Genomic DNA, 20186 nt, shown 5'->3' with positions numbered 1-20186 from the left:
CAGATAAATTTTCAGGTTCTTGATGCAAGGATCCACAATATCATATGGAAACTTTGACATCCCTGGTGTGGTCCCAGCTGGAGTACCTTGTCATGTTCTGATTCCATACTCCAGGGATGAGGTCTAGGGCAGCTGAGCATGGATATTTATTGTGTTTATTGTTCTCCCTTGGATGTCAGTGACTAATGGAATTCTACAGGGACCCCTGTTCTTCGTGTTTTTATAAATGGCCTGGATGAAGATGTAGAGGGATGGGTCAGTAAGTTTGCAATGATACAAAGGTTGGAAGAGTTGTAGAAAGTGTAGAAGGTTGTCTAGGTCAACAACAGGATATGGACAGAATGCAGAGTTAGGCAGAAAAATGGCAGATGGAATTCAATCTTGATAAACGTGGGATGATGCATTTTGGAAGGTCGAACTTGAAAGCAGAGTACAAAGGAAATGATAGGATACTTAACAGTGTGGAAAAACAGAGAACCTTGAGGTCCAAATCCATAGATCTCTCAGGTTTGCACACAGGTTGCCACTCAGGTAGTTCAAAAGGCCTATAGTGTGCAGGGCTTCATTAGTTGGAGGATTGAGTTCAGGAGTCAGCTCTATAAATTTCTGTTGAGCTCACACAAAATATTGTGTTCTTTTCTGGGCATCTTATTACAGGAAGGGTGTAGAATGGAGAAGGAGTAGAGAAGATTTACCAGGATGTTGTCTGGATTGGAAAATATGTCTTGTGAGGAAAGATTAGCAAAGCTGGAATTTTTCTCTTGGAGTAGAGAAGGGTGAGAAGTGACTTAATTGAGGCATAGATTAGTTAGACAGCCAGCACCTTTTCCCCAGGGTGGGAGTAAAAAACACCAAACAAATAGCAAACAGGCACATGGATGCAATGAAAATAGAAGGTTATGGGTGAGGTCTGGAAGGTTTAGATTGTTGAATAGATTTATATAGGTTGGCACAGCATCATGGACTGAAGGGCCTCTACTGTGCTGTAATGTTCAGTGTTCTGTGTAGTATTGGGAACAGTTCTGCTGCAGACACTGAGGAACAAGGACCCGGTGGATACTGGGATGAGCAGATTGTCCAGGTCATCTGGCAGAATCCCTCATTGGCAGTGCTCACGAACAAGCTCCAGGACTTGGACTGGGTGGCCATGAGAGGAGCCCTCCCAGTCAGATCCTTTCTGTATGGCAGATATATTACCAACAAAAAAAGTTGTCCCCGAGATGACTGGAGGAGTGGAGACAGTCGCCCACCTCTTTGTAGTCTGGATTTAGTCAGAATTCAGAAACTGTGGAGAAGGATGCAAGAGTCCTTATCACAGTTCATCCCCAACAGCAACATGAAAGAGAGCTCTCTGATTTACAGGTTGTTCTTGGGGACACATACAGAGGCAGACATCCAGAACTCCTGGAAGGCCATCAACTTGATGACAGACCCTTTAGTCTGCCTGAAACCTGCTGGTCTTCCTGCAGACTAAGATATAAGCGAAGGGCTGGCACATTCCAGGCTGCAGGAGTATGTGCTGAGGAACACACTGAAGCTTGGCACAGCCTATCTGAGGGCTTTGTGGGGAAGGACCATAGTTTTCCATTCACCAGGGATTGAGGAAGTTAGACTGTGGGGTCATATCTTAAATAATGGAGCAGGAATAACTACATGGGTCACAGTGGTGGTCATTGTGCAACTTAGCAAATTAGAGGATTAATTTAACAATGTACAGGAATGGAATGCATGAATCTGACATTAAGAATGTGAAAAGACTTTTCACAGATTTCCTTTGTAGAAGGAAACAGTTATGGTCACCACAGTGCAGGGAGGATGTGGTAGAGTCAAGAGAGTGAAGATTCACCTGGATGTTACCTGGAATGGAGGACTGACTTTGTAAGGAGAGATGGGACAGGCTGGGTTTATTCTCACTGGAACGTCAGATAAGGAGGGGGACTTTATGGAAATGTATACAATTATGAGGGGCACAGATAGGATGGACAGTCATGTTTTTTTTTCACCCCAGAGCATAAGAGTCAAAACTCAGAGGGCATGGGTTTCAGGTGAGGGGGGAGATTTAAAGGGGTAAGCTTTCCACGAAGAGGGTAATGGGTGCATGGAACAAGCAGCAAGAGGAGGTGTGAGCAGATACTGTTGCAACATTCCAAAGGCATTTGGACATGTTCTTGTCTGAGTTTCATCTGCCATACCTTGGCTCATTTCCCCAGTTGATCGAGATAACCTCAATTTGTACCTATCATTCCATCAGATTTTCTAGATTCCAGTGTTGGAAAGGTTACACCCTGACACTACCTCCAATGTTTATAAAGATGTCTCAGCATTTCTCAGTTCTATATGTTGGTCCTTTGTACTGAGTGCAGTATACACCAGTCAAAACCAATTCTATTTTTTTTGAGCCAAAGCACAAGAAAACAGTTCTCTCACTCGGTCCTGCCGATTCAATTGGACAAAAGCTTTTAATGTGAGGAGAATGCCAATTTTTTCCTCCCTGACGCAGTTTGCACCTTGGTTTTCATTCTGGTGCCTGAACCATGAAACAGCAGAACCAGACTGTTGCTTAATACATTTTCAGACAGAATAATGGTCCTCACAACCTTGCTCAAGTCTCCACCCTATGGCACCTCTGGAATTTATGACTGTAATCCGCACCCCCCCCCCGCCCCGTCATTTAAAAAAAGCCCCTCCCACTCCTATGGACATCACAGTTTAATTCCTCCACTGACAGAGCTCGATTACCTTCTCCCAGGGGCCATTACCAGGGCCCTTGTCTCTAGGGTTTGGAAAGAAGTGAAGCATGATGGTGAGTGTGCCTGAAGCCTGGGGAAGGGCATCATTGCTCTGTGCTCTACAACAGCTCAGGGGCACGAGTTCAGTTGGTCCCCTGCACCAGAGAGCATGCAGTTCAGCCAAGATAGGATCAGGCTGTTTGGCCCTGCTTTTATACACCAGCATCACTTTCCTGCAATACATTCACCCCCCTCAATAACATCAGCAAGAAACTACAGTAAATCTGATGTATCAGAAAATTACAAATGTAAAGCTAATGTGTACAAAGCAAAACTGGTTGAGGGCATGTACTGCTCCAAGTCCACAGCCAGAGCTCATGTGGCTTCTCACTGGATAAGGCACATCTGGATAGACACTGAAATTTAGGTGAGCATCGGCTTTCTGATCATTCACCATCATTCTCCAGTGTCATAACTTTTCATCGCTATTCGAAACATGCTCGGTCATTGAGACTCCAGTGCTTTCTTGGACCCAGAATTCTGAAGATTTGCTGGCCCCAGAGTAAAGATACTTCCTTCATATCAGTACTGAATGGCCAATCTTTATTCTGAGACTGTGGCCCCTAATTCTAGAACCCCAGCCTTGGGTAGCTTTACATCTACCCAGACAATCTCCACGAAGGCTTTGATCATTTCTCTGTAGTCACCTCCCATTCTCCAACCACTAACAGGCTGTTGAACATTCCTGCACCAACTAACTAGAACTCCACTCCAGGTCCAAGATCTGTCTGCATGAAACATCATTTTTTGTTCACGAACTGCAGCTGTGAATATTTATTTATCCTTTCATATTTATTATAATTTTTCTCTTGCTTAATCTTTCTTCACACAATAAATCCATGGAATCAAGTGGAAGATAGCGCCTTGCAGTGGCGACTCTGCATGCAGCTCTGACGGGAATTATCAAATATTCCCATTCAACACACTCAACCACTGCTACATCACCAGAAAGATCACATACCAAGCCATATCATATAACCATATAATAATTACAGCACGGAAACAGGCCAATTTGGCCCTTCTAGTCCGCACTGATCCAAGTACCCTCCTCTAATCCCACACCAGCACTCTGCCCATATCCCTCCAGCCCCCTCCCATCCATAAACATCCAACTCTTTCTTAAATTACAAAATTGACCCTGCCTCCACTACCTTTCCCGGAAGCCCATTCCACACAGTAACTACTCTCTGAGTAAAGAAGTTCCCCCTCATGTTACTCCTAAACCTTTACCCATCAATTCTCAACCCATGACCTCTTGTATCCATCTCTCCTTTCCACATCAACTCTATCTATCCCTCTCATTATCAAATCCCCTCTCAGCCTTCTACATTCCAAGGAATAAAGACCTAATTTGCTCAATCTCTCCTTGTATTCCAGATGCTGAAACCCAGGCAGCAATTTTGTAAATCTTTTCTGCACTCTCTCTATCTTGTTAATATCCTTCCTATAAATCGGTGACCAGAACTGCACACAGTACTCTAAATTTGGCCTCACCAATGCCTTGTACAGTTTCATCATTACTTCCCAATTCCTATATTCTATGCACTGATTTATATAGGCAAGCATACTAAAGGCCTTCTTCACCACCCTATCCACATGCGCTCCTACCTTCAGGGAACAATGCACCGTTATTCCTAGATCTTTCTGCTCCACTGCGTTCTTCAATGCCCTCCCATTTACTACATATGTCTTGCTTTGATTATTCTTTCCAAAATGAAGCACCTCACACTTATCAGCATTAAACTCCATCTGCCATCTTTCTGCCCACTCCTCTAAGCAGTTTAAATCCCTCTGCAATCTTTGAAAATCCTCTTCATCATCCACAATTCCCCCTATTTTAATATCATCTGCATATTTACTAATCCAATTTACTGCCCCATCCTCCAGATCATTAATATAAATGACAACAGCAATGGTCCCAATACCGAACCCTGAGGTACACCGCTTGTGACCGGCCTCCATCCTGACAACAATTATCTACTACTACTCTCTGGCACCTTCCTTCCAGCTACTGTTGAATCCATTTGACTATCTCCACATTAATACCCAGGGACTTAGCCTTCCTAACTAACCTCCCATGCGGAACCTTATCGAAGGCCTTACTAAAGTCCATAGAGACAACATCCACTGCTCTACCCTCATCAACATTCCTAGTCACCTCTTCAAAAAATTCAACAAGATTGGTCAAACACGACCTTCCATGCACAAATTCGTGTTGAGTGTCCCTGATCAGACCCTGTCCCTCCATATACTTATATATACTATCTCTAAGAACGCTTTCCATCAATTTACCTACCACATGACCACACTTCGGCAAGTCTGATCACCTGGCTGTACTTCTACTCCCATACAAGCAGAGACTGAGGACCACATCACCAGTACTGTGATTAAGTACTTTGAGAGGTTGGTCATGGCCAGAGTTAACACGTACCTAAGCAGAGGTCTGGACCCACTGCAATTCTCCTATCGTCACAACCACTCCACAGCAAACTCAATATCACTGCTCTCCACTCAGCTCTGGAACACCTCAAAAAATAGCCACTCATACATATGGCTGCCCTTTGTGGACTACAGCTCAGCCTTCAACACCATTATTCCCTCAGTGCTGGTCAAGAAGCTCCAAACCCTGGGCTTCTGCACCTCCCTTGACTTGATCCTTGACTTCCTCATTAGAAAACCATAGTCTGTACAAATTGGAAATGTCTCCTCCTCACTGATCATCAACACAGGTGCACCCCAAGGATACATGCTTAGCCCACTGCTCTACTCATTATACACCCATGTCTGTGTGGCCAGGCATAATTCCAATGCTATCTACAAATTTGCCGATGACACCACGGTTGTTGGCAGAATCACAAACAATAATGAGGAAGCGTATGAGAGGGAGAGAGATCAGCTCATTGAGTGGTGTCACACCAACATCCTGGGACTAAATGTTAGCAAAACCAAGGAGATGATTGTGGACTTCAGGAGGAAGTCAGGAGAACATGATCCAGTCCTCATTGAGGACTCAGTACCTTGGTGAGATGGTCAAGAACTTCAAATTCCTGAGTGTCAACATTTCCAAGGTCCTGTCATGGAGCCTCCATTTTGCTGCAATCATGAAGAAGGTTCGCTAGCGGCTATACTTTGTGAGATGCTTGAGGAGATTCAGTATGTCACTGAAGACTCTCAAAAACTTCTACAGGTATACTGTGAAGAGCATTCTGGCTGGTTGCATCACTCCCTGGTATGGAGGTGCCAAAGCTCAGGACAAGAAAAACTTCAGATGGTTGTTAACTCGGCCTGCAGCATCACAGGGACCAGACTTCACTCCATCGAGGACATCTGCATGAGATAATGTCTTAAAAAAGCAGCCTCTATCCTCAAAGACCCCTCACAACCCAGGCCATGCCCTCTTTCCTCTGCTACCAATGAGAAAGAGGTACAGGAGCCTAAAGATGAGAGCTCAACGGCACAAGGACAGCTTCTTCCCCGTTGCCATCAGATCCCTGAATGATCAATGAACTAAAGACACAGTTTTTTATTTATTTTTGTAAGTGGTTTATATGAATATTTGGATTATGACGCTGCTGTAAAACAATGAATTTCGTGACTTGTTTATGACAATAAATTCTGATTCTGATTCCAATCTGTTGAATATTCACTGCACTCCTTCCTTCACGTGCATCTCCCTCATGTAGAAACACCATTTCATGATGTTGTAAATGCAGTCTCTCCAGGAGTTTATACAATTGTTCATTTTCTATCCAAAACCTTGGCGGAGAAGGCAGAGACCTGCATCTGGACAGTCAGTATGTCACGGACAGAAGCATTCCAATCTTCCGACATTGAAAACATTTGCAACCACTGTATTTTTTTTAACCAAAGATCAACACCTCGCATTTTTCCATCTGAAATTTAACCAACTATTTCCTGGTCAATCACCGATACTGTTGATATCCATGAAAAGTTTCCTGCTGCCACTTCGCGGGGCACATCCCCCCCTATCTTAGTATCATCAGCAAAATGCATATATCACATTAGATTCCTTCTGTTGACTTATTCCTCAACCAGACAGTGTGTCCCTGAACGAGACAGAGGGGCCACAGTACGTTTCTGAACAGGGCAGTGGGTGAGATCACAGTGCGTTCCTGAACTGGACAATGGGACTGCAGTGCGTTCCTGAACCAGATAGTGGGTGAGACCACAGTGTGTTCTGGAACCAGGCAGTGGAACCACAGTGTGTTTCTGAACTGGGAGGTGGGTGGGAACACAGTGTGCTCCTGAACCAGTCAGTGAGTGGGACCGCAGTGTGTTCCTGAACTGGACAGTAGAACCACAGTGTGTTTCTAATCTGGGCAGTGGGTGGGATCACAGTGTGTTCCTGAACCAGACAGTGGACCATAGTGTGTCCCTAAACCGGGAGGTGGGTGGAACCACAGTGTATTCCTGATCCAGGCAGCGGGTAGAACTGTAGTGTGTTCTTGAACTGGGTAGAGGGACCATAGTGCTCCTGAACTGGGTGGTAGGTGGGATCCCAATGTGTTCCTCAATTGGACAATGGGATCACTGTGTGTTCCTGAACTGAGCAGTGGATCTGCATTGCCTTGAAGCGAGAAGTGGATTGATGAGATGCTCTTCACCCAGATTGTCTCCCGGACAGAAGGAGTTAGCAGAGCAGGGCAAACACAATCCTTCTAGCTTGTGTTCATTTCCAATACATAAACAAAACACAAACAGTGTGTGTCCCCAACACTCAGCAAATAACAAACTGCTGTGGGACTCAGTGGCAAGGCAGCATCCATGGGAAGAGATGGTCAGTGGAGGAGACACATTGACACATTGATTGCCCCTTCTCCCCCTTTCTCTTCCCTTCTTTTAAGAAGATCTATGGGATGCTGAGTTTCATTAATGGGGGGGGGGGCGTTCGAGTGCAAGAGTGGAGAGCTCATGTTGCAACTCTACAAATCTCTGGTGAGACCACACTTGGAGTACTTTGTTCAGTTCTGGATACCTCATTAGAGGAAGGATGTGGAAGCTATGGAGAGGATGCAAAGGAGATTTACTAGGATATTGCCTGGATTGGGAAACAAGTCTTATGAGGCAAGGTTAGCAGAGCTGGGACTTTTCTCTTTGGAAAAGGTGGACAGCCAGCACCAGCGTGGCAATGGCAAACACCAGAGGACATCAGTACAAAGAGAAGGGAGGAAAATTTAGGGGACTAAACATCATGGATACTTTTTTTTTACAGAGAGTTGTGGGTGCCAGGAATGGTAGTGGAGGATGAAACATTAGGGGCATTCAAGAGACTCTTGGACAGGCACATGAATGGAAGACAAATAGAGGGTTACGGAGTAGGGAGGGTTCCGTATTTTTGCTCGGAATAGATAGGACGGCACAACATCGAGGGAGGGCCGAAGGGCTGTACTGTGCTGTAATGTTCTATGATCTATGTTTGCGCCGCCGAGTCCCCACAGCCGGAGCTTTCGGAACTGTGGTGAACACGCAGGTCGGAATTTAGTCATTCAGTGAAATAATTGCTATAAACACAGTTCCTGTTTGCAATGTCAACCAAATCCATTGGGGCGAGCCCTGCTATCGGAGTGGTGGGTTGTGGCAGCTCCTTCCCTGAGCGCTGATTGGCGAGATCGAGCCGGGCTGGAGGATAAATGCCCGTGTTCTGAGGTTCCCGTACTCAGGGCTGATGTGGGCTCATTGCCTCAGGACCGAGAGAGTTAAGGTGCATACATCGCTTAACCCAGTAGCTTTGCGTCTCCACTCTGGACAGGTAATGATGCCAGCATTTAAACTCTTCCCGCCGAGAACTCTTGATCGCGCTCAAACTGAGAGCGTGATATCTGGAGATCCATTTGGAAGTCGGCCGAGTGGGTGGAGAAGGGCTCGTTGCTTGTTGGGCACCAGGGCAGCAGGTCGTGGTGGTTCCAGGAGTGGGGCTTTGCACCCGGGGCTGAGCGATTGCACCAGAACAGGGCAGTGAGGGGACTTCCTCCAAACTCTCCTCTGTGACGAATTCCCAGTTCACTGCGGGAAAAGACACTCTCGTTCCTCCAGGGTTTGTTTAATCTGAGCATCAAACAGTTGGGTTCACTCAGCAGGTCAGGAGAGAGAAAAGGGTTCACGTTTCGGCTGGAACACTTGGTGTAGTCTGAGTTCTTCCTCGATGTGACGAGAAGTTTTCCATTCTAGTTTCTTGGGGACCCCGAGGTGACCGTCACTGATCTCCCTCCTTTACTCTGATCATCTGCAACACACTCCGCCCTTTGGTTTCATCTGTCACGGTGAATGCTTTGCTAATTAATTCTGCAAAGATGCAAACCACGAACTGGTGGGACAGCAAGGTCTGGACGCGAAACGTCCACCTCCACAGACGCTGCTCGTCCCGCTGAGCTCGGTGGCATTTTGCGTTTTGCCCCATGTTCCAGCGCTGCAGTCCCGCGTCTCCAATCTGTGAGCCGCCGCTGGGCTTGCAAATCCTGGTGGCTTTTGTCCAATGTTCGGCGCTCACACGCTGGGCCACCTTCCCCCTTCATGAACTTGTGTCAGGGCCACTGACGGACACAGTCGGCTTAAATTTAAATGTGTTTATTTGTCGCAGAATGGCTCGCCCCGCGAGAAAGGTTCTTCTGCGAGCAGTCGAACTGGTGACGTCTAACATTCATGCACACTTGACAGAGTATAGGATTACAATGAATAGGAAGATCACTTGGCATCATGGGGTTCACCCAGGAGCCCAATGGCTGCGGGCTTGCTGGTCTGTGATTTCTCCTCGATGGGAGGAGGGGGAAGAGAGTGTGTCCGGGGTGTGATGGGTGTTGTTAGTCCAGTATCGACCATCGGCCAGAATAACTAACCACAGATGCTGCCACCTTGAGCAACGGGGGAAGCTGGAGGCGCTCAGCGGGCCAGGCACCATCCGCGGAGAGAGACGCCTCGGGTCGGGGCCCGTCATGGAGATTGAGGTGGGAAGGAGCGATAGGGGGGAGCTGGAGAGGGTGAAGGGCCTTCTCTCCGCCCGGACGCTGCCTGACCCGCTGACAACCTCCATGGCTTCACAGCCGATTCTCATGCTCCGCCTGCTTGTGGAGAGGTGTCGACTCCAGACTCGACCGGTAACATGGTCTGGCAGCTTCTCCCCGTCTCACCCTCGGGACAGAGGGGAGCCTGGCCGCCTCTCTCCAGCTGTCTTTCCGGAGCGGCTAGACGCACTCGATGTGGTTGACATCGATGTGGTTGACATCGATGTGGTCCAGTCTTCAGTGGAGTTTGAGCCCATGATTTCGTCTGTCTGCAGCAGAAAGACCACTGAACCCCCCCCCCCCCCCTCCCCAGGCCAACACGAATTGCCCTGTGCAGCTTGATAGAGGCAGGAACTTTCATTCAATATGGAACTGTCCCTAATGCGAAACTTTAGCTGATTATTTTCCTATTTATAGCGAGAGACACCTGTTAGATCTGGCTGTTCTGACGCAGGCAAACTATAAGTTCCTTCATTGTAGCTGTGAATTAGTGTGGGTGTAGATTACTGACGAAAATAGTTGGCAGAGATATTCCTGCCCTCTTAGCCCCAGTGGATTAATCAAACTGGATTGTATCTTGTAGATTCCTTCACAGCTGGGAAGGGGTGAAGAGATCTCCCCTGAATATTGCCAACCCACTTTTTTTGCTCCTTGAACTCTTTGTCTCCAGGGACTGGGGGGGGGGGGGGTGGTGGGGGGGGTGGGGAGAAGAGAAGTAGGACTGTCCTTCACTGGGAATCAAACATTGGACGATTTCTCATACCAACCTGACTTGGGAATATGGTGCAGATCTATCTCTGGATCTATCCTGCAGTTCTCATCCCATGACCACTGGAGCATTTTTACCAGTAGTTCAAGAAGATGGCTTTCCCTTGTCTTCTCCAGGGCAGTGGGGTGGGAAATACATGCTGCACTGGTTGACAATACGATACAAAGTGTTACATGAAGGATAGGGACTCGGGCAGGAAGCTCGCGTTAGGAATGAGATCACAGGTGATGAAATAAGCTTAATGGGTTCTTCCTGATCCGAATGAGCAATAAAAATCTTCCAGACCATGAAACATGACTTTATGTCTTTTTGAGGACTCGTCTGGGACCTACAACATCAGCCCTTCGATGAGAGATGTCAGACTAGCTTAGTCAATGAGAATGGGAACGTGTGAACCAGTTCAAAACTCTTCCTGCATTGGACACAAATTCCATGCTGACAGATTGTAACCACCACTGATCTCTGTGGTGGAAGTAGCTTTAGCCAGAACACAGAAAGTGCATTCTTTTGCTGGTCCTCAGCAGCCGGGAGTGTTGTAGTTTTACTTGAGGTCTGTTGTGATGAGAAAGCAATGTTGCTGTGCTTGAGATGTTCAATCATTGGCAGGTCTTCTGCAGAGCTGTCCAGTGCTGGGGGTGAGCTGTGCAGTATGAAGTTTCTGGGCAATCTTGGAAGCTGTCGTTGACACCAACATCCCTTCTGGAGCCTGGAGCTGAGGAAGAGCTTGTGTGCATGCTGTAGGAGAGATGAACTTCTTATTGGTGTACTTGATATAGGTAGAACTGGCAAAGCCAGCATTTACTGTCGTGCCAAGTGGCCCTGAAATATCAGCAGCTGAACTTCTCACCAGAACACCTGCCTTTCTAAGGCCTGAGACCATAAGACAGGAGCAGAATGGGGTCATTAAGCCCATCGAGTCTGTTCCTCCATTCAAATCATTTACACTGTTATCTTCATTTTTGGGCAATGAAAGATTCTCTGTTTCCACACCAGAGACGAAGAAAGAACAGCACACCTAGGTATAGGAGGTAAGGACTATGATGAGGTCAGCTCACCTGGTCAGACACCACTATGATAAAGTGTCATTCATTTTTCCAGCAAAAAGCAGAGGAAACAGTGAACACGAGAGAGTAAGCGGGAATGATGGGACTCGTGTGTAACGAGTACTCTCAGCTACCCTATCCTGCCTCTTCCCCTCACCTTCCCCCTCCACCACCCACTCACCTTTTCTCCTCTCACCCTCGCATCCACCAACCACTCGGCCTCTTCCCTGCACCATCCCTCTTGCCCTCCTCTCCATCATCCTCTCACACTCCCCTCCATCATAGTTTCCCCCTCTCCCACTTAGTCACTCCTCCACCATTCATCTTGCCTTCTCCCTCCTGTGCCTTATCCCCACAACTACCTCCCACACCCAAGATTTTTGACCTTCTCTCTCTCTCCTCGGGTCCTGGTGCCAGAAAACACTCCATCCACTACCCACAACATTCCCGTCTCCACACCTTCCCTACCACAGTGATCAGTCTACTGAGACTTCCTATTTTGCAGGTGATTCTCCACAAGGATGAAAGCAGTGGTTCTCAGCAGCTGCCTTTTTGTCTTGGCCTTGGCCAGACCGGTGAGCATCACTCTTCTAAAATAAACAGCTCCTCAAATGAAGGACTTTCCCCGAGTGTGTCTGAATGCAACCCACAGGCATTTTCCGGGAATTATTCACTGGCCTGGGTTGGCCAAGGTTGAGGTCAGCTCTGGTAGTCTGTGGGTAGTGGGGAAGGTTGCTGACCTGCAGTTTGCAGGAATGAAAGCAATGGATCGGGAAGGATGGGGGTGTGGGAGAGGAAAACTCATCCAATCCTGAGCACAACCCATCCCGGGGGCAGGAAGGACATGGAAAACATCTTTACACAAGGGACGGGGGAGGGGGATGTTGGGGAAGGATGAAAGAGGGGTTGGGGGGATGGGGAGGGGCATACCAGAGGATGGGGTGTGTCCATAGTGAGATGAATGAGAGGATGGGGTGGGGAAGGATTGAATGAGGAGATAGAAGGGGTTGGAGGGAGGGTTGTACTGGAGCTGATGGGGGTGTCAGAGGGGAGGGGGTGAATGAGGCAATAGAGGGGATAGAGCGGGATGTAAGGGGAGTGGTGTACCAGGAGATGGAGGGAGTATGGGGGAGGGGGTTAGAGGGGGTGTTATCCAAGCAGTGGTGCCCAATATCTCCACCATAACTTCGAAATGTTAATTGTTCTGTGCTCTCGTGGCCAGGTGCAGAAAAGCAGAGGGTTCAACAGTGAAAGTAATGAGGTAAGCCCCTTCTTCCATCACTCTCCTTCATTATTACTGGCCGCCTCTGTTGCTGCGGAAGTGGATCAGACAGGAGACAGAAGGACACTGGGCCACAGGACAAGACAGAAGGAGGTCGGGGCGCTGGGTTCATAGTTGGGGTGAAAATGGGGGATGGGAGGCCATCAAGCAAGGCCAGGAAGGGGGTCTTGGATGGAAGGTGGCAATCCCTGGACTTCTGTGGGATTGGGATAAATTCCCAGTGAACAAGGTTACACGGGGAAGCCTGCCTCCGGTATCAATGGACTCAAGTCAATTACAATTGACCTCATTCTGACTTGATGAGGAGGGAGATAGAACTAGGAATCACTATCTTACCACAAGTTCAACCACTCAGGAAAGAGGGGAAACCAGTCCTTCGGTCTTTGGAATTCCCTTCTCAAAGGATTGTGGAGGCTCAGTCACTGGATATAGGGATATAGTTGTAGAAAGGGAGCCATAGGTTTTTGAAGATATAAAGGGAAATGTGGTTGGTGCAGGAAGGAAGCATGAGAGATGTGTAAGGTTATGAGAGGCACAGATATGGTGGACAACCAGTACCTTTATCCCAGGTCAATTAAATATCTGAAATGTGACATTCAACATCACAATTATGTTTTATAATGGGGGGAAAGTTAGGATATGCATGAAACCTATATCTAATGATTAGATTAGATTAGATTAGATTCAACTTTATTGTTATTGTGCCAAGTACAGATATAAAGGAAGAATAAATATTAAAAATGTGTATAATATTACATCTTTGTTTTTTAATTACAGCAATACAATCCATATTTTCGACCACCATATTTTCGACCACCATATTTTCCGCCTCTGCCTCCCTTCTTCAGAAATCCATTTTTCTCCCCATATCCCAGATACTTCCCCGGTTACATGTATCCCAACTACGGACGGATACCAGTATTTAACGGATTTGAAAGACATCCCAACTTTGGGGCATCAAAAGTAAAAGATAACTATTTGGAAGAAAGTGCCCCCCAGGAATATTCATTAATCAGTGGGGCCAGTATGAGTTCTGAAGTGTCTCTTGAGGAGACGAGCAGTTTTGAGGATGATGACCACAGGGTGCCCTTTGTAAATGTGCCAGATTATGGGCATGATGGAGTTCCAGATTACAGGGTGGATGCAACACCAGATGAAGGGGTCCCAGGGTTTCCAGATTACGGGAAAGGTGCACCACCAGATGAAGGAGTCCCAGTGGTTCCAGATTATGAGGAGGGTGCACCACCAGATGAAGGGATTCCAGGGGTTCCAGATTACTGGGGGCCTTTTGGAACAGGAGCTGATGCAGGAACAGATGTTGGATTCCACCAACAAAACTCCAAGGATACAACAGACAAAGAATTTAACACAGAAGAGCCAGCCAATTCTCTCCCATTCTGGAACTCCTTGCAAAATCAGGACTCAGTGGAATCAGACCTGAGGGAGAATCAGGTGATGGGTGGCAGTAATGAGGCTGCTAGTTACCACGATGTGGTCAATGGACTGGATGTCACACAAGGGGAAGTACTGAACAACCAGGGTCAACAAAGCCCCAGTGAAAACTTGGCAGAGGAAGCCCAAACCGAGGAGGTAAGTTCACTGCCAGACAGAACAGAGAACAGCACAGCACAGTACAGGCCCATAAGCCCATGATGTAAATCTACAACACAACAAGCTAACCCTTCCCAACCTCATGGTCCATAATCCCCCACCCCTGTTTTTTAAAATCTATGTAACTATCTAAGAGTCTTTTGAATGTCCCTATTGTACCAGCCTCCACCACTACCCCTGGCAATGCATTCCAGATACCCACCACTACCCCTGGCAATGCATTCCAGATACCCACCACTCTCTGTACAATAAAAATACTTCTGACATCTCCCCGAAACTTTCTTCCAATCACCTTAAACAATGTCCTCTGGTATTGGCTATTGCTGTCCTGGGATAAAGGTACTGAATGTCCACCATATCTGTGCCTCTCATAACCTTACACATCTCTCATGCTTCCTTCCTGCACCAACCACATTTCCCTTTATATCTTCAAAAACCTATGGCTCCCTTTCTACAACTATATCCCTATATCCAGTGACTGAGCCTCCACAATCCTTTGAGAAGGGAATTCCAAAGACCGAAGGACTGGTTTCCCCTCTTTCCTGAGTGGTTGAACTTGTGGTAAGATAGTGATTCCTAGTTCTATCTCCCTCCTCATCAAGTCAGAATGAGGGATTATTGACCTCTCTGGCTCTGTAAGAATTCAGTACATTTTACTGAGATCATTTCTCATGTTGTACACAACTAACCTTCCCTTGTTCAACAATTATTTAGAAGATCTCATTCTAAATTCTACCCAGTCCATCAGTTACTTTGTAAAAACTGAAATGGAAAAATGAAAAAAAAACTTGATATAAAATGAAAATACACAAATGCTAGAAGAACACAACAGGCCAGGCAGCATCTAGACCAGTGGTTCTCAACCTTTTTCTTTCTGCTCACATACCACTTTAAGTAATCCCTATGCCATCGGTGTCTGTAATTAGTAAGGGATTGCTTAAGATGGTATGTGAGTAGTGTAGAGCTCGTTGAAAGAACCAAAGACTTGTTGATCCAAACCAAGGCTTTTATTAGCAAAAGACAGGAGCTCTTCACAGGTGGCCAACCAGTCCGGAATGATCCGACCTGGCTAGGGAGACAACCCTTTAAGGTCCAGACAGTAGGCAAAGCTCTCAGACAATCGCTGTAAGCACAGTCATTACACTCTAGATACTGTAACTATATACATTGGTGATAGGTCTGTACTATCACAAGTGGGAAGGGAAGGTTGAGAATCGGCCCAATTGTTACTGAAATATTTTGCTTGAGAAAAATTGTCATTGGCCCATTTCCTTTGGAGTTATGAAACTGTGTACATAATGAGTCAATGAAGTACGATTAAAACAGTGGCTTTCAAACCTTTTCTTTCCACCCACATACATAGTAAGCAACCCCTTACTAATCACAGAGCACCTATGGCACAGGGAATACTTAAAGTGGTATGTGAGTGGAAAGAAATAGGTTGAGAACCACTGACTAGAAGAAGCAGTAAGTCAATGTTTCGGGTCAGGACCCTTTGTCAAGACTGGTGAAATGTTCAGAGATTTGAAAAAGGAGATGGGGAGGGGGAGGCTAGTGATTGGGTGGAGGGAGAGAATGTGAGGGGGATCTGTGATAGGCTGAAGGGAGAGAAGTATAATAGGAAGGAATGCATGAAGAGCCCTGGAGGAATGGAGGGGGAGGGGAGGTTAGGAGGTATATGGAGAATAGATGAGAAATTGTGAGGGGGAAAGGAGAGAGGAAGGATGGAGTGAGATGGGGGAAAGAAAGAAAGGGGTTGGGGGGGGGTAATGGAAGTTAACAGTCTCTATCTCTGGAGATGGCTTAGCTACCAATATCTACCATAAGCCCGCATACTCTCAAAATTACCTGGACTATTCCTTCCACCATCCCTTTTTCTCAGTTGCTCCATCTCCACCACATCTGCTCACAGAATGAGGTTTTTAATTCCAGGACAAAGGAGGTGTTTTCCTTTTACAAAGAAAGAGATTCCCTTCCTCCTCCATCAACTCTGTCCTCACACGCATCTCCCATATTTCACTCTGCTATCACCCATTTTCCCACCACCCTACTAGGGATAGAGATCCCCCTGTCCTCACCTAACTCCCCACCAGTCTCCATGTCCAACATATAAATCTCCGCAACTTCTGCCATCTCCAGCGAGATCCCTCCACCAAGCACATCCTTCCTTCCCCACCATTTTCTGCTTTCTTCAGAGACCGCTCCCTATACTGCTCCCTTGTCCATCCCTCCCATCGCCTCCCACCAATCTTCCTCCTGCACTTATCCTTGTAAGCAGAGCAAATGCTAATCCTGCCCTTACACATTCTCCCTCACCACCATTCGGGGCCCCAGACAGGCCTTCCAGGTGAGACGACACTTCATCTGTGAGTTTGCTGGATTGGTATACTGCTTCCGGTGTGGCCTTCTGTACATTGGCGAGACCCGACGCAGACTGGAGACCGTTTCATTGAGCACCTACGCTCTGTCTGTCTGAGGAAGCAGGATCTCCCAGTAGCCACACATTCCAATTCTACATTCCATTCCCAGTCTGCTATGTCCATCCATAGCCTCCTATTCTGTTGAGATGAGGCCATACTCAGATTGGAGGAATAACACCTTATATTCCATCTTGGTAACCTGATGGCATGAACATTGATTTACATAACTTCTGTTAACTCCCACCCCTTTCTTTTTTCCCCCTCTCACCCCATCCTTCCTCTCTCCTTTCTCCCTCACAATTTTTCCTTACCTATTCTCCACATACCTCATAACCTCCCCTCCCCCTCCATTCCTCCAGGACACTCCATGCATTCCTTCCTATTATACTTCTCTCCTTTTAGCTGATCACAGATTCTGCCCCCCCCTCACATTCTCTCCCTCCAGCCAATTACTAGTCTCCCCCTCCCCCACCCATTTTTTCAAATCTCTGAACATTCCTTTCTTTCGCCAGTCTTGACGAAGGGTCCTGACCTGAAACATTGACGTACTGCTTCTATTTGATGCTGCCTGGCCTGCTGTATTCTTCCACCGTTTGTGTATTTTCATTTTATTTATTCCAACATCTGCATATTCTTTAATACAAAATTTTTTCAATACAATGTTATTGTTGAAATGACTTAATCATAATTTACCTCAATTCAAATCTATTTTGAAAAAGAATCATTTACTGTTGGATAACTGCACCAATATTAATTCCTCCCCAAAAGTTGATGGAATGGTTGACTTTCTTTCTGTAGGCACAGAACACTGATGCAGATCCAGTGGATATGATTCTTACCATCCATGCCAATGAAGACGGCGATAGTTATGAAGACGGCGATAGTTATGAAGACGGCGATAGTTATGAAGACGGCGATAATTATAAAGACGGCGATAGTTATGAAGACAACGATAGTTATGAAGACAACGATAGTTATGAAGACGGCGATAATTATGAAGACGGCGATAATTATGAAGACGGCGATTATTATAAAGATGGCGATAGTCATGAAGACGGCGATAATCATGAAGACGGCGATAATCATGAAGACGGCGATAGTTATGAAGATGTTAGTTTCATTGGCAATAATTATGATGGCACTGATTCCAGATTCAATAGAGCAGAGAGCAGTGAAAGCAAATCAACAGGCTCAGATGAGACTGGCCTCATTGCTGGTGGAATTGAGTTCAATGTCAACAATGATGAGAAGTCCAGTGAGGATGCCAGTGATATGAACAATGATGAGGATGACCATGTACTGGGTGAGGGTGAGTCTCCTGAAAGAATGCATTTATCACTAACATTTCAAACACATGCTGATATGAATGGGAGTTCTAATTTGGAGATGAAGCCAGCTTCATTCTCATTAGTAATTGAACTCTGGAGCACTGGCAGGAGGCAACTGGCTTTCACTGACAATGCTTGACTTTCCTATCTACAGCCCTTATCTTCCTCAGTAAGACTGGACAGATCTAAGGGCTTGGTGAGGGTTTGGGCAGTGGAAGGGTTCACACCTGGTAAGGAGGTGGGAAATGTGAGGGTTCATGTCTGGTGAGGGTATGGGTAGTTGGAGGGTTCACATCTGGAGAGGGTTCACATTTGGTGAGGGTTTGGGCAGTGGGAGGATCTACACCTCATGTGGGGTTGGGCGGTGGGAGAGTCCATGTCTGGTGAGGGGGTGGGCAGTGGGAGGTTCACGTCTGGTGAGGGGGTGGGCAGTAGGTGAGTCTATATCTGGTGTGGGCAGTGGGAGAGTCAATGCTTGGAGAGGTTGGGCAACGGAAGAGTCCATACCAGGTCAGGGATTGGGCAGTGGGATGGTCAATGCCTGGTGAGGAGAGCAGAGGAGTCAATGCCTGGTCAGGAGATCAGGCAATTGAAGACTCTACACTTCTGCAGATGTGGTATCAGACAGTTTTGGAACCTGTGATGAAATTGAAGGTTAGTTTGTGGATATTACTGAAACTCACTTCACTGCATTGCTTTTTCTTGCAGAAGATACTGAGACCTACCTTTCCTTCTGATATGCAGATGGACTTGCAAAAGATGTTGAATTCGACTGATTCTTTCCATATTCATCAACCTCTGAACTGTGGAAATACTGCTGATGGATTGTTAAAGAGTCCATTTGATCATTGGAAATGTTAAACAAGCAAATTATTGACATTTTGCTTCACTAAGCTCTCTTTATTTGGGTGCAAGGTTTTCTGACATTATATTGAATACATATTTCATATTAATACCAAATCATCAGGGATCTCTTCCCAAAGATGTTGATACATCTGTAAGAAACTAAACAATTGTTAAATGAAATTGCTTTTTAAACTATTTGTTCTGTGTGAGTGGACATTTTCTCCCGTGCTCAGTTATCACTGGAGAGGTGATGTGAGTGTTACACTGAGGATATCCTCACAGTCAGACCCTATTACAACAAAGGAATATGGAAGTGTTTCCAAGCCAGGATGGAATGTGATGGTGCTCCCATGAACCAATTGCCTTTTCATCCTTTGGGCCTTGGTGGTTGAAGATACAGGCTGGGCAGACCCTTGGCAAGTTGCTACATTTATATTCATCATAACACCTCTGTTTCATCAATTGCATGGAGCTTCCACATTGAGTCATGGTAGAAGCTGATGTCAGGGATTTAAACATTTGCATTAGACATAGTGATGGTGTGTTGATCTGTATATGTTTATATTTTATTTATATGTATATGTGAGAGATAAAGGGGTTAAAACGGTTTTTCTGTTACAAATTAATTTGGTTGTGTAGGTTGGTTGAATCTGTCATTTTTAAATCTATTTGATAAACTGCTCCCTTCCTTCAAATAAAATATCTTGGAAAAAGCCATTTTAAAAAGTGATTTAATTACACTGATCTGATACCCTATCAACATAAGGCCTTCCTAACCTTGGGTTTAGGTACATTGTGTGTGCAGTCCCTATAATCACACGGACCAGAAATCCAGCAACTCTTTGCCTTGTGGATTTGTCACTGTATCTCAGTGCTTAGAGATAGGGAGGTCTGAGTGGGTGTAGAGTGTGGAGCCATAGGGCTGTATCCAGTACAGACTGTGGGGAGAGAGCAAGCCATCTTCAGCTCGAGACTACCATCTCCCATCCTGTTTCTTTGAGAATGACAGGTAATTATAGGCCTTTGAATCTGACGTTGGAGGTAGGTAATTTAATGGAGTGTTCTTAGAGATGGAATAT

At 46.1% G+C, this 20186-nt stretch overlaps 1 protein-coding gene across 1 annotated transcript; it reads left to right on the top strand.

The window, feature by feature from the left end:
• The first annotated feature begins 8424 nt into the window (after nucleotides 1-8424).
• On the top strand, nucleotides 8425-19804 carry LOC138757744 (dentin sialophosphoprotein-like). Its single transcript, XM_069925522.1, has 6 exons — nucleotides 8425-8559; nucleotides 12126-12195; nucleotides 12843-12881; nucleotides 13680-14492; nucleotides 17732-18242; nucleotides 18970-19804. The coding sequence occupies exons 2-6, from the start codon at nucleotides 12142-12144 to the stop codon at nucleotides 18996-18998; spliced, it is 1446 nt and encodes a 481-aa protein (XP_069781623.1). The 5' UTR covers nucleotides 8425-8559; nucleotides 12126-12141; the 3' UTR covers nucleotides 18999-19804.
• Nucleotides 19805-20186: the final 382 nt, after the last annotated feature.

The sequence above is a fragment of the Narcine bancroftii genome, chromosome 3, assembly GCF_036971445.1.
Source record: "Narcine bancroftii isolate sNarBan1 chromosome 3, sNarBan1.hap1, whole genome shotgun sequence".
NCBI classification, from domain to species: domain Eukaryota; kingdom Metazoa; phylum Chordata; class Chondrichthyes; order Torpediniformes; family Narcinidae; genus Narcine; species Narcine bancroftii.
Note: the sequence above shows the minus strand (reverse complement) of the source record. Positions and strands in the feature narration are given on the sequence as shown.